The 15176-nt window shown below is 33.2% G+C and overlaps 3 protein-coding genes across 4 annotated transcripts; all 3 read left to right on the forward strand.

Annotated features, from left to right (window-relative positions):
• The first annotated feature begins 599 nt into the window (after window positions 1–599).
• On the forward strand, window positions 600–1860 carry LOC142525587 (U-box domain-containing protein 24-like). Of its 2 annotated transcripts, none has more exons than XM_075629903.1 (3): window positions 600–1031; window positions 1159–1462; window positions 1580–1860. In XM_075629903.1, exons 1-3 carry the CDS (start codon window positions 795–797, stop codon window positions 1720–1722), a joined length of 684 nt encoding a protein of 227 aa, XP_075486018.1. In that variant the 5' UTR covers window positions 600–794; the 3' UTR covers window positions 1723–1860. The 2 variants fall into 2 exon arrangements, with proteins under 2 accessions (XP_075486018.1, XP_075486019.1); XM_075629904.1 differs by having other exon boundaries at window positions 1159–1291.
• Window positions 1861–2313: 453 nt separating this feature from the next.
• LOC142525588 (U-box domain-containing protein 44-like) lies at window positions 2314–3280 on the forward strand. The gene has a single exon (XM_075629905.1). The coding sequence runs from the start codon at window positions 2647–2649 to the stop codon at window positions 3187–3189; it is 543 nt and encodes a 180-aa protein (XP_075486020.1). The 5' UTR covers window positions 2314–2646; the 3' UTR covers window positions 3190–3280.
• Window positions 3281–7238: 3958 nt separating this feature from the next.
• On the forward strand, window positions 7239–9522 carry LOC142524172 (uncharacterized). Its single transcript, XM_075627986.1, has one exon. The coding sequence runs from the start codon at window positions 7282–7284 to the stop codon at window positions 8803–8805; it is 1524 nt and encodes a 507-aa protein (XP_075484101.1). The 5' UTR covers window positions 7239–7281; the 3' UTR covers window positions 8806–9522.
• The last annotated feature ends 5654 nt before the right edge of the window (window positions 9523–15176 follow it).

The raw sequence follows: 15176 nt of genomic DNA on the forward strand, positions 1-15176 counted from the left end.
TCTGATAGCTTGAGAAATGTTGTGGAGACTCTAAACCATCAAACGAAGGTGGCGAAGCAACTAATCAGGGATTGTAGTGACAGAAACAGGTTTTATCTCTTTGTAAATTCTAGGTCTATTACTAAGCGTATAAGGGATATTACCCAAGAGATTAGCCGTGTGATGAGTTGCTTATCTCTCGCTTCTCTAGATATTTCCTCGAGTACTAGAGATGACATACACCAGCTGGTTAATAAAATGAAGAATGCTGAATTTAAGGCTGCCGTTGCTGAAGAAGAAATTTTGGAAAAAATAGAATTTGGAATACACCAAAGGAATGTAGATCGTACTTTTGCCAATAACTTGTTAGTCTCTATTGCAAAGGCTGTTGGAGTTTCGACCGATCGTACAGCATTAAAAAGGGAGTTTGAGGAATTCAAGAATGAAATAGAAAATTTAAGGTTGCAAAAAAGTCACGCCGAAGCCATGCAGATGGATCAGATAATAGCTTTGCTAGAAAGGGCAGATATAGCTTTGTCGTTTGAAGATAGAGAAAATAAATACTTAATTGAGAGAAAATCTTTAGGTATGCAGCCGCTCGAACCTCTAATGACGTTCAATTGCCCGATCACTAAAGAGGTTATGGTTGATCCTGTGGAAACTCCTTTGGGGTATACTTTTGAGAGGAGCTCCATCGAGAAGTGGTTAGCAGATCACACCACGTGTCCTCGGACCTCAACTCCATTGGATTCTTCAATGCTTAGGCCTAACAAAACCCTTAGGCAATCTATTGAAGAATGGCATGAAGAAATACCATGATTGTTCTTGCTTCTCTTAAATCAAGACTCTCATCAGGGGGGCAGGATGAAGTTCGTGTTTGTCTGAAACAGTTACTGGATCTCTGCGAGCAAAGGGAAACACACCTAAAATGGTTGATATTGGAGGATTACATACCTACTCTTATCGAGCTTCTCTGTGTTAAAGATCCGAGTATCAGGAACCAGACCCTTCAGATACTTTGTTTGCTGGCAAAGTATAATGATGATGCTAAGGTACTAATTTAGTCTCAGTTATGTTTTCTCCTATACTGATTTCTGTTCACTAATATTAAGTAACGTCATTTTAAGTTTTGCATATCTTGCTTTGTGCAATTTTTTTCTGATATAATATATTTTGCAGGAAATAATTGCTAAAGTTGAGAATGCAATTAAATACATTGTTCGGTCTCTTGGAAAGCAAATTGGGGAAGGGAAATTGGCCGTGGCATTACTGCTGGAACTGTCGAAATGTGAATCAGTGCGTGACTACGTTGGTGATGCTCAAGGCTGCATACTTCTTCTTGTAACTATGTTAACCAGTGATGACCATCAAGCTGCCACAGATGCAAATAATGTTTTGGATAACCTTGCATTCTCGGATGACAATGTTGTTCTTATGGCTAATAATAACTATTTTAAATATCTTCTGCGACGTCTCTCCACTGGTAATTATCTTGAAAACTAGTTTTAACCTAACAGCTATCGAGTATGTTTGTATCTTTTCTGTTATCTATGTGTTAGTTCTTGATACAAAACTATCCCATGATTATTTTTGTTGACAGGGCCCGATCATGTCCAGATGGCAATGGCAAAAACTTTGTGGGAGATGGAATTGACGAATCATAACAAATCATCTCTAGTAGAAGATGGTGTCTTGGATTTACTTCTTCTCTTGGTCTCCCATGATGATGTTGAGATGAAATAGTTGCTGTTAGAGCTCTTCTGAATCTGTCGACATTAAAAAAGAACGGGCAAGAGGCGATAAAGAAGAATGCTGTCAGACCATTGTTGGACATTCTCCATCATCAAACATTGTCACAAAGATTGCGCGAGCTTGTGTCTGCAATTATTGCAAATCTAGCATTATCGACTATACAAGAAGATTCAGCTGCAATTCCAGTTCCATTGTTGGAATCTGACGAGGATATTATTGGATTGTATTCGCTGATTAATTTTACGGGACCTGGTGTGCAGCAAAACATTCTCAGGGTATTTCATGCAATGTGCCTTTCACCCTCTTCTGTTATTATCAAGTCAAAATTAAGACAGGTAAAAGAATATATTCTCCGTATAGTAGACTTATCATTGTAGTTGGTTAATTATTAAATATGCTACTATTGAAAATTCACCTCCGAATTTATGGCTTGGCTGGTTGATCGCCTTTCACAGTGCTCTGCCGTGCCGATGTTGTTGAGATTGTGTGAGGTTGATGATTCCACTTTACGTGCAAATGCTGTCAAGCTATTATGTTGCTTAACCAAAGATGATGACAAGGACCAAATCTGGGAACACATAACACAATCTTCAGTCGGAAGTCTTGCTCGTGATCATCAGGATTTCCGAGGACGAGGAAGAAATTTCCTCAGCATTGGGCACAATTGCTAACCTTCCCGAATCTGCACAAATCTCCGAGTGGCTTTTGGAATCCCACAATCTCACAAGTTGTCTCACTTCTCTTTTCCACAGTAAGAATATTAGAAGTAGAAAAAACCAGTTCACAGAGAGCGTTGTTGGAGCTATATGCCGTTTAACAATTGAGGCAAACGTGGAATTGCAAAAGAAAGTAGTGGAAATAGGCATCATAGACAAACTACTACTGCTGCTAGAGACGGGAAGCAGTTTAACGAGAATGAAAGTAGGTGTTTCTTTGACTCAGCTCTCTCTGAGTTCCCCTGCGCTGAGCCTGCAAATCAATAGGCGTCCGCTTTTTTGGTGCTTTTCTTCTTTACCCGAATCCTGCCCAGTTCACCGAGGTATTTGTACAGTTCTATCCTCGTTTTGCCTATTGGAAGCAGGTGCAGTAAAGTCTCTTGTTCAGGTTCTGAGGGAAGAACCGAATCCGGAAGCCTGCGAGGCAGCTTTAGACGCCCTTTTAACTTTGATAGATGGTGAAAGTTTGCAAAATGGTTGCAAGGTATTTGAGGAAGCAAATGCAATAGCAGAGATCATTAAACTAATCAGTCACCCAAGCCCATGTACCAGGTTACAGGAGAAGATATTGAGCACTTTAGAGAGGATATTTCGGATTTCCGAATATAAACAGAAATATGGACAATTAACTCATGGGTATTTGGTGGATTTGACTCAAATAGGAAACAGCAACTTGAAATCATTAGCTGCCAGAATACTTGCTCGGCTGAATGTTCTTCATGATCAGTCAACTTTTTTCTGAAAGAATCCAATACCTGCCCACGCTTGGTGGTTCTCAATTCTTTATAGTTGGTTAATTGGTTTTACAAGTACTCAGGTTGGTTTGTTTTTTCACGGATGAAGAATATCATTTTTGAAACAAATTTCTTAACTTATTCTTATTTAACTCATTCAAGAAATAGTTGTACTATCTTTCCAAAACATCGTCAACATGGATATGTTGGTAAAATAAAAAAAAGAAAAATTAATATGAAATATAAAAACTTGACTATATATTTGAGATTAAAGGTACAGACAACTCGAGTCGACTCAATTTAAATTTTATAAATTTGAGCTTGATAGAGTATTCATTTTTCAAACTTAAGTTCGACTAGTGAAAATATCGAGTTATTCAAACTCGAAAAGCTCGATAGTGTTTGTAACATAATTTAAGATTTAAATTTGTATTTATATATATACAAGAAAAATGCACGTGCGCTGTACGTGAGAATCTAAACTGCTGAAAATATATGTCCGAAATTTTGATCATATTTAAATGAATTAAAACATGGCTAATAGCATTTATCAATTGAAACAAATTAAAACATAAAAAATAAAGAAATCATGATCACCATAGACGTTATATGAATCAGAGAAGTTGTCTTATCCACTTGACACACTTTTCAATATGCTTCTTGGTTGATTTTGACCACTCAATAACTATTTGTCGCAGTTTGTTATAATATGCATATAACCATTTTGGTATACTCAACAAGTATCTTATCGTTTTTAACATCTATTATGTTATTTACAATCATCATCTGGGATCTGACATGCTCGTAGCTTGATTCCTTATCACGACATTTTTTCGGTTTCTACATTGTTTTTATTTGATAATCTTGTTTTTTCGACTATTTGTTTTGTTGTTAAATGATTTTTCAGTTTTTGACAATCATCAACTATAACTCTTAAGAAAAAATGCTTGTAGTCGTGATAGATTTTTACTTGTTACTAAAAGTATGCATAACATATATATTATTCAACAACATAACCAATGAATGGTATTGTACCTTCTTCAAACATCATGATATTTGTGATATCGTTTTTATATATTTAGTATTAATATTATCAACATATAGATATAAAGTTAAAAAAGATTTAACAACTATTTCTCAATCACTGTGATAAAAAAAATACTTGAAAATCTCTTCAAATGACTATATCTTAGAATTGTGTCATCGTTTAATTTGACGCAATTCAGGAAAGTCATCGTGTTCGTCATTTTTTTGAAAGTTTTGGAACAATGATTGCGTGCATCATGTCATGAGGACGATATAGTTTTAATCTCATTTGTTGTGTCTAGAACATAATATTATATTATTCATTGAAACAAAACAAATTTTTTTCTATAGAGTTTACATTTTGTTTTTAAATATTTTATATCTTGTGGAACAACATACAAAATTAATTATGGTATTTTAAAAATCTTGAGAAAATACACGAATAACGTAATTAAAAAAGGCATATGAGATATCATTCAAATATATGTCAAAGTATTTGTCTTATTCAATATCTCATATAATAATACAACTGTTTATATTTCATAAGTATTTTATGATAGTCAAAATTAATTTTATGAAATATTTTAGAATTTATTTGAATTTCAATATTTGGCTAAGTGAATTTATTTGGCGAGAAGTTTTCTACGCTAACATCATATATCTTATGAATTAGTTGGTTAGGCACTTTGATTAAAAAAAGAGACAAAAACAACCTTTAGCCACCTCGAAATATATAGAGATAATATTGGAGGAAATAAAGTGAAACTGGAAGTCTCAATAAAATGCACCAAAAATTGATCTATTGTGTCCACGAAGCTTTAGAATTATTTTCATGTCATTTATAAATAGAATGAGAAGAGTATTCAACTCAAGCAAACTATTTATTATTTTAATTTTAATTGGATCTTTAATTTGTCTATCCTTTCTGAAGCAAAAAACGTTCAAAAACCCTACAAGCGTGAATTCCACAAAGGAGGATCAACCGACTAATCATGATGATTAATATAATATAAAATTAAAATTTAAAATAATAATTAGTTTAGTTGAGTTAAGTATACTATTGATGATCCTATTAAATTAACATAAAAAATATTTAAATAACAGCATGAACATTACAAATTGTAAAACAAAAAAATGGTAAAATAGTAAGTTTACAAATGAAAGTCATATATTTAATAGATTAATAGATAATATATTATTTAGTAATATTTATTTAGCATCATATATCGAAAATTGACTAAGTAGTAAGTAGCTTAAATGTTTGCATTGAAATCACTTACATACAAAAATTTTCTCTCAATCACGTATCTCTTTTGATACATAAGTACTCTAAAAATATCTATATTCTAAATGGGAAAAAAAATGTTTTATATGACATCAATATTTATTAATAATTTAATTTTATTCAATCACACTCATCTCCAATCGTTTTCTCATTATTACCTTAATGTTCGTAATATTAACAATTTATTTAAATTTATAACATTACGATAGTGATTTTCTATGAATTTAATGTCAATGTAAATATTAAATAATTAATTTTAAATTTAAAAGTAAAATTAAAATAATAAATAGCTCAATTAAGCTAAGTTTATGATAGTGATTTTCTATGAATTTTATCTCAATATATAAATTAAAATTAAAATAATAAATAGTATATGTTAGATGATAAAATAGTAAGTTACGAATAAAAGAAATATCTTTATAATAATTTATTTGTAATAGTAATTTATATTAGTAATATTAACAATTTTTTTAAATGTTTAACATTATGATAATGATTTTCCATGAATTTGAAATGTATAAAATTAAGTAGTTAAATTAAGTTTGAAAGTAAAATCAAAATAATAACTATCTTGTTTGAGTTAGTATAATGTTAAGTAACATATTTATAATATTTATTTATTTATTTATAATAGTAATATTTAAATGTATAATATTATGATAAAGATTTTCCATGAATTTGAAATGTATAAAATTAAGTAATTAAATTAAATATGAAAGTAAAATCAAAATAATAACTATATTTATAATATTTATTTATAATAGTAATATATATTAGTAATATTAGTAATTTTTCTAAATGTATAACATTATGATAAGGATTTTCCATGAATTTGAAATGTATAAAATTAAGTAATTAAATTAAATTTAAAGTAAAATCAAAATAGTAACTATTTTGTTTGACTTAAGTACACTATTAATGATTATATTAAACTAACATAAAAAATGACCTAAATAACATTATGAACATTACAAATTATAAAACAAATAAAAGGATAAAATAGTAAATTCACAAACTATTTTGTTTGACTTAAGTACACTATTAATGATTATATTAAACCAACATTAATGATTATATTAAACCAACATAAAAAATGACCTAAATAACCTTATGAACATTACAAATTATAAAACAAATAAAAGGATAAAATAATAAATTCATAAATGAAAGTCATATATTTATAATATTAATAATTAATAATTAATAATAGATCAATAGATAATAGATAATAGATATAAATAATTTTTAAATTAAAATTAATAAACATAATAATATATAGCTATTAGAGTAGTTCGTGAACTACTTGGGTAGACATAATTAAAATTCGACTCGAGAGAAGGGTTTGAGCTACTCGAATTTAATCAAATCGAACTCGAGTCAACTTTTAACAGAGTTACTCACAAATAACTTGACTCGCTTGCACTCTTATTTGGGATAACCAAAACATAAAATGCACCATATATGTTTGGGGAAAAAAAGGAGATAATAGATTAAAAATGGAGAGTAACTGTCTCAATTTCATAATTTTACATGACATTTAAATTTTTTTAATAATTGTGCAAATCAAGTTTGTTTGAGTAAAGTGTTGTACAAATTTGAATACCAAAATCTGTAAAATAAAATTCATGAACATCGTGAATTTTAGAAATATTCAAAATAATATTATATTTAAATAATTGTTTTAACTAATTATCACAAAAAAATTAAATATTATAAAAATATATATTTTGAATTTAGCTGTGCACGTCGAATGCATCACACATAACCAAAGTTTCTGGTGTTCCGCATCATGTTGGGTCGGCGGCAAATTCACCTGCGCCGCCTCTTCACCGCCGCTAACAGCTCGGTCTTCCTTTCAACCACTGCCAGCAGCTGCCACCAAGACCTGTCCGCCATTAAATCCAAATCCCAGTTGCTCAAATCCTACACTGTCACACCCCCGATCAAACCCTGGCCCCAGAAACTCTTCCCCAAACGACTCTGCTCCATAATATTACGCCAGCAGAATACTGATCTTGCTCTTCAAATTTTCCATTACGCCGGTAATTACCATCCCAATTTCCTTCATAATTACGACACTTACCACTCCATCATCCACAAGCTCTCACGCGCCCGCGCGTTCGAACCCATACCTTCCCTTTTGGATGAGTTGCGGAATTCTCAAATCAAAAGCGGCGAGAATTTATTCATATCTCTGATTAGGAACTACGGCATTGCTAGCAAACCTAAAGAAGCTCTTAAAATATTCTTACAAATTAACGACTTCCGTGTACAGAGGTCAGTTCGGTCGTTCAACACTTTGCTCAATGCGTTGGTTCAGAATAAAATGTATGATTCGGTCTACATTATGTTCAAGAATTGTCAGAAAAAGTTTGGCATTGTGCCCAATGTGTTCACTGGTAACATACTGCTGAAAGCTTTGTGCAAGAAGGGAGACGTTGAGAGTGCGGTTAAGGTGTTGGATGAAATGCCTGGATTAGGAATGGTTCCAAATGTAGTGAGTTATACCACGATAATGGGAGGATATATTGATCGTAGAGATATGATTGCAGCAAAGAAAATGTTTGATGAGATTCTCGATAGAGGTTGGTTTCCGGATGCCACAACATACACTGTTTTGATGGATGGGTTCTGTAAGTTGGGCCGGTTTGTCGAGGCCACTAAAGTGATGGATGAGATGGAGGAGAACGGAGTTGAACCAAATGAAGTAACATATGGTGTAATGATCGAGGCTTTGTGCAAAGAAAAGAAATCTGGGGAAGCAGTAAATATCGTTAGTGAGATGCTTGACAAGAAGTACATACCGACCTCGGCGATGTGTTGTAGGCTGATAGATGTCTTGTGCGAGGAAGGAAAGGTTGAGGAAGCATGTGAGTTGTGGAGGACACTGCTGATAAAAAACTGTACTCCGGATAACACTATATCAAGCACGCTGATTTATTGGCTATGCAAGGAAGGGAAAGTTTGGGAAGCAAGGAAATTGTTCGACGAGTTCGAAAGGGGATCAATTCCTAGTGTTTTGACCTATAACACTCTTATTGCAGGAATGTGCGAAAGGGGGGAGTTGTGTGAGGCTGGGAGGCTGTGGGACGACATGGTGGAAAAGGGTTGCTCTCCTAACTCTTTTACTTATAACATGCTGATCAAAGGATTTCACAAAGTGGGTATTGCAAATGAAGGGATCAGGGTCTTGGAGGAGATGCTAACTAATGGGTTCTTACCAAATGAAACAACCTACTCCATCTTAGTTGAAGATCTTTGTGGTTCTCAATGTCAAGTTAGTATAACCAAGGTGTTGGATATCGGAAATTAATTCTTCTTAGCCATGCATGTGGGCGGAATGATTTGATTTGAAGAAGAATTTGGAGAACCAGTTCAAATATCTGAAAGATCATCTCTAATGTATTTCAAATCCATCAAAATTATCTTCCAACAAATACTTTAATCCAAATACAATCTTAGAGTTTGAGTTGCTACTGGTGGTGACAGGGATGTCGATTTGGATAAAATTGTCAAGAAGACCACTCAGAATTGTAGCTTGGGATCTGTATTGTATTTCGTGTGTATATTTTATACACAAGTGTGATCAAACGACATCACTTTTATCTTTACCATAATCTCTTGATATAATTGAGTCTCATTTTCTATAAGGTTTGTTTCCTTGTCTTTTATTATGTATGTTCTCTTGTTGTATTCTGTTCTACCAAATTTATCTTATTTTAAGATTTTATAATTCACTGTATCTCCGTAATAACATACAAGTCTGGTTTAGTTCAATTTCAAAATAATTACGCGTTTCAAACTTGCATTTGATTACAAAACATAACGGGAACTGTCAACCACATCATCTTTTCTCCCAAATTTCAGGAAAATCAATCAATTCCGATGGAACAAAAAGAATAAAGTCTTTCACCAAACTGAAAGACGGATGAATTAACAGCAAACGAAGTACAAGAAAAAATCCTATAAAAGAATAAAGTATAGATTTCTTTCTCTATTCACATCTCAGTTTTTTTTTTCCGAATAAAAAGAGAGAGAAAATCAATAAGGGAGTACAGTTTCGAAACAATGGACCCCGTCGAACTCCGGCGCAAACCTCGGCCTCTGGGAAACTTTCGGCTTATTCGGCATTTGCGGCGATGGATTCGCCTCTTTAACACTCTTCCAATCATCAATCTTGGCAGACGATTTCTGTATATTAGATGCGCTCACTTTCTGGCCAAAAGATTCGGCGCAGAACACATCGAATGGACTGAAAATGGAGGTCAACATGATGACTTCTTCGTATTCTTCACACAAAAGAACTTTGGATTCTTACTTTTCTTGAATTGGTTTTGGTTGATATGGGGATGTGAATCGAGGAGAGGTTTTTATAGAATTGGGAAAATGCGTGTGAGTTGGACTGGGAAACTTCTCTCAAACATACCAGAGAGGCAGAGAACATCACCACGTGTATAGTTTTAACAACGATGATGTGCTGTCTTGTTTGACCTTTCTACCCTACCAAATTTCAGTATTTGAATTATTAATTTGTAGGTCTCTTTTGAGATGGTCTCACGAATTTTTAACTGTGAGACGAGTTAATCTTACCGATATTCACAATAAAAAGTAATACTCTTAACCTAAAAAGTAATATTCTTTCATGGATGACCCAAATAAGATATTCGTCTCACAAAATACGATATGTTAGATCGTCTCACACAAGTTTTTGCTTTTTCACATGTGTCCATGTGCCAAATATAGGTGTAATATATTTAACCCTGAACATTTGGTCAATGGAAGTTGAAGACTTTGGTTATTTAATTTTGATAGTTGCTTTGTATTAGTTTTCACACTGATATAGATCAGATCGTATACATAGTAAGGGCTCGAGGGAAGAAATGAGTGGATATTATTTTTAGACAATTTCTTTGCTTGTAAGATGTATAAGAATGGAGAATGTAATAAAGAAAACTTTTGGAGAAAAGTAAAAAGATCACTCTCCTTCTAATTCTTTATTCTTCGTTGTCATCCTAAAATTCTTCTTATCAAGTTTCTTCATAAAATTAAAGCAAATCGAAAGTGACCTATTTTTCTCTTTGACCAACAAACATGCTCTACGAGTCAAAGATGGAGGATGATCCAAGTTTGAATAGGTCGAAAATAATTCCAAGTCATGTCAAGTATGAATTTCGAGTGAATATGTATTGTTCACATTTAGAAGCATTTGGTTATTAAATGATTAATAAATAAATAAATAAATAAAAATTATAATATTAATATTTTATATGATTACAAAGTAATCCACTTTATGCCTAAAATATCTTTTGACTAAGACTGCATTTCTGAAATAAAATGGATATGTTTTATTTTTTAAATAGAGCTTGTTAATACAAGAGAGTGTATTGGCATGTCCATGTACTGATACTGATTATGGATAGTAGATTAGTCCAACATAGATCCGTAGCCCATGTACCGTCACTCATCAAATATTTCACCCCTCAACACTTCAACTCGAGACCTTCAAGCTTAGTATAACGTCTCACAAAATTTTAAAAATGCGAAAATAATTTTTTTTTATAAATAAAAGCTCGCATTTTCTAAATAACATTTAAAATAATCGTAATTATCTTACCGTAAAAATAGCGCATTTTAAAATAACTCAACTCGTCCAAAATCATACGTGAACATAAACGAGTAAAAATCTTAAAACCATCGACTCATCTCTCTAAAGCTCATAATTCGTAATGCGGAAAACATGTGGTCCTCGGGTCGTGTCACCGCACCAGGTCTGCCTACTCAGAGTTCCGCACCTCAACCCCCTCATCATTAAGCTCACCTGCATCACACACGCCTAGTGAGTCTAAAGACTCAACACACATGTACCATGAATAACAAGTACATATACATAGCACACAACAGTGAAAAATATCATACTCAACATATCTTTCATGAACTTAAAAGCATAACGTAAACGTGTTGTGTAAAATCATATCGTATTAAAGCATGTCATGTCATCATATACGTAAACGTGTCGTGTAAAATCATAATGCCAACATACCTTTCATGAACTTTAAAACACGAACATTAACATGTCGTATAAAATCATGTCGTGTCAAATCATGTCATCTCATATCATGTCATCTCATATCATCATATACGTGTCAAAACATGTCATCTCATGTTATCATATACGTAAACATTTTCTTTTTAATTGAATTCAGTTCATTAGCTGTGACTTTCGTATCATCATGTCAGTCGATGGATCCATCTACGTGTAACCACAGTACTGGGCGGCGGGGACACCAGCGACACTCTCACCCGTCAACTGGGCCTTGGCCTATCATATCATCATATCATGTCAATAGAAATACGATCGTCGGGCTCCCTCTGGGGCCTTCTCCCGTAAACGGGCTCCCTCTGGGGCCTTTTCCCTCATGATATCTCCAATCATATCATCATGTCATCGTGTTAGTCACAACTAAATCACTTCCTTCAAAACGTGTCATCATATTCATCACTTAATAAAATCATGAATATACGTAATTTTTCCTTTAAACCAAGCATGCAAATTATTTATCGTAATTACATAAAAATCCTGAACGTGATGCATGAACATTTAAATCATGATAAAATGTGCTCAAGGTGCTTGTCAGGACCAAAATCCCACCCGGGTGCAAAATGACCATTTTGCCCCTGGAAACCCAAAAATTACCGTTTTGCCCCTAGACGTAAAATTTCACCTTTTTGACATTTTCTTAATTCCATTGACTCTAACATGTCCCAAATAATTATTTAAGTCTACACGAATTTTCCCATATTTTTATTTGGCTTACATCGATGACTTTTAAATTTATTTTTAACTATAACATATTAATGCATTTTAATCCCTAATTAAACCAATTCTTAGCATAAAATTCTCAATTTAAAAACTTAGACTTCTAATAATTATTTGAGCTTAAATATAATTTCCCATAATTTTATTAAGCTTAAATCTAGACGTTTCAATTAATTCTTTAATTAACGTTTCGTGCGGTGACTAAATCCCGGATAATTCCAAAACTCATTATTTTGATCCGAAGCTTACCAAACTCCTAAAAATATCCCAAAACATATTTATAAGTATTCCTAAACTTAAACTCGAGCTCATTTCATAACTTAACCAAATTGTTTTAAAACTTGAACCGTAGTCCCGATTTTAAACCGAATGGAACCGAAATTTAACCAAAACTTTCCCAACTTTTTACCACACCTTATAAACTCTTAAAAGAACTTAATTTCCCCAAAACCAGCCCCTTAGCCCTTCGAACAAACCATGGACAGCAGCTGAAAAAAATCCAGCAGCCATCACTCAACCTTTGCCGAGACCCAAGCACGCAATTACCATCCCTACACCATAGCCGATGGTTCCAGCCACCAACCAACCTTTCTTAGACCATCCTAGGACTTTCCCAAACCTACTGAACCCACGAAAATCAGCCCATGCATACTGGAACTCACCGCTTCTCGCTAGACTCCAAGGAAACCCAATTCACGAATAATTTCCTACTCTCTCGATCAGCTGCGCTTGAGTCCTTTTACTGCTCGTGCTGAACCCTTCCAATGCAACAAGGTCACGACTCCAGCTTAAAACCTTTCTTTTTCTGTGCTAACAGCCCCTCATCACACATTACGGCAGTCCCCTTGCAACATTTCAGAGAAAACATGAGTAGTGAACAAAAACCGAGGGATCTCCATGATATGCTTTGGATCGTGAATTCCACAAACAAATAAACATAATACAGCATGTATATAACGTGTATGATGCAGCAATAAAAGTACATGGCGTGCCTTTGATGATTGAAGCGCAAGAACAAGACGAGAGAACCCGGTAGAATTTTTCCTTTGCAAAGATAAGAGAAAGCGGAAACCTTGCTGGAGAAATGATGCTTAAAACGAGAGGAGCTGATGGGTGATAGGGTGCGTCGGCTGTTGGGGGGAAGGGTATTAAGTTTAGTGGAGCCTAGGATATTATTAGTTAATTAAATAATAACATAATGGGTCCTAAATTCTCTTTTAAAAATTTAAGAGAATTTTAAGTCCAATAAATTTAAAAGTAGACCCATTAAATCCAAATATACTCCCGAAAAATATTTCGTATTGAAAAGATTTTAAAAATATTAGCCTAACCCTTAAAAATTTACCCGATACGATAAAATATGTGCACCGTTAAAATTTAAAATCATGCGAGTAAAATACCCCAAAAATCTTATTTCTTGAAAAATACATTTAAAACATCTTATATTAATTAATAAAAATGAATCATGTAATTAAAATAATTTTCCTGAAAATTTCCCGGTCTCCGCTCCTCGTTCGTGGGTAAAATGAAACTTAAAAATCATAATGCATGAACTTTTAAAATTTCATGAATTAAATCATATCATGCAATAATAATGCATAAAATACATAAAAATAATTAAACACAATTTAATAAAATAAACATACATTTTATGCTTTAAAAGAATTTAATAAAATACCAAAGAATTTAATAATTTGCATGCATGTGGTTCACGTGGACTTTTCGATTTTCGGGACGTTACAATTAGGTACCTAGATTCTTAAAGTGTTGGTATCAATTGAACTAGAAGATCATGACCTTAAGTTGGCCCAACATGAAACTCAACTCATGTCTATGCATCATTACTGTTCATAGACCGTATGTTGTCCAGCATGGACAGTAGTTCATGTCTATGCACAATTACTCATATAATGTAACCCATGCTGGACCAACTTATAGCACATGACACAGACATGAATTGAGACTCGTGATGAGTGAAAAAAAAAAAACAAATGAGGTTTAACTTCAAAGCCATCCTCCAATTCCATTTTATCCCTGCCAAACACAACATTATATAGCTAGAGAGCTGTTTTTTTCATAATTGTCACAAAAATCTGTATGACTTTTTATATTTATTTGTGTATATAAAATAGATGCATTATTCGCTGTCGTATTCTAGTTTCTTTTCAAAAAAAAAAAACAAATGGCATACATATTTAACAACAATATGATATCATATATCCGAATCAGTATAAATAGGCCTAAGTTTATTCAACTTATTTGAGAATTATATTTCCTAATGTTAATCCATTAGTCGATATAGTAGAGAAATCCATGTCAACAAAACCACCTCCCAATCCCAACAAAGAGTAGTATTAGGTCCACAAAGCATGAGGCAAGCCCAAAACATGAAAAAAGAAAAATGCATGCACACATAATTTGTTCAACAGGCTGGCATTATATACTGAGAATTGTTTTTACAATACCATTCTAGCATGGTATCAAACAGATTACATTTTTTCAACTCCCCATCGGACTGATTCAACAATATCCATTATCCAAAGGCAATATAATTCAAATTGAAGTAAATAAATAAAAAAACTATACCTCTAAATAAAGATCTAAACTCAAATATATTAAAGTGGAACGAGCGAATCGGTACACACCAGCAAGAACAAACAATTCAGAACATCACAAAAAAGCCAAAAAAAATCTTCAAAATCAAGTAAAAGATCAATGAAGAGAAGAATCCCGAATAATTATGGTTGAATAATACATCACAAATTTGCGTCTTCACTCGTGAAGTTGGGATCCAACAAAGAAAGCGAACAAATAATGAGATAATGAGAATAGACAAGAAAAGAAGGCAGCTTTGAACATCAAGGCAT

Source organism: Primulina tabacum, chromosome 14 (genome assembly GCF_025594145.1).
Source record: "Primulina tabacum isolate GXHZ01 chromosome 14, ASM2559414v2, whole genome shotgun sequence".
Classification (NCBI taxonomy): domain Eukaryota; kingdom Viridiplantae; phylum Streptophyta; class Magnoliopsida; order Lamiales; family Gesneriaceae; genus Primulina; species Primulina tabacum.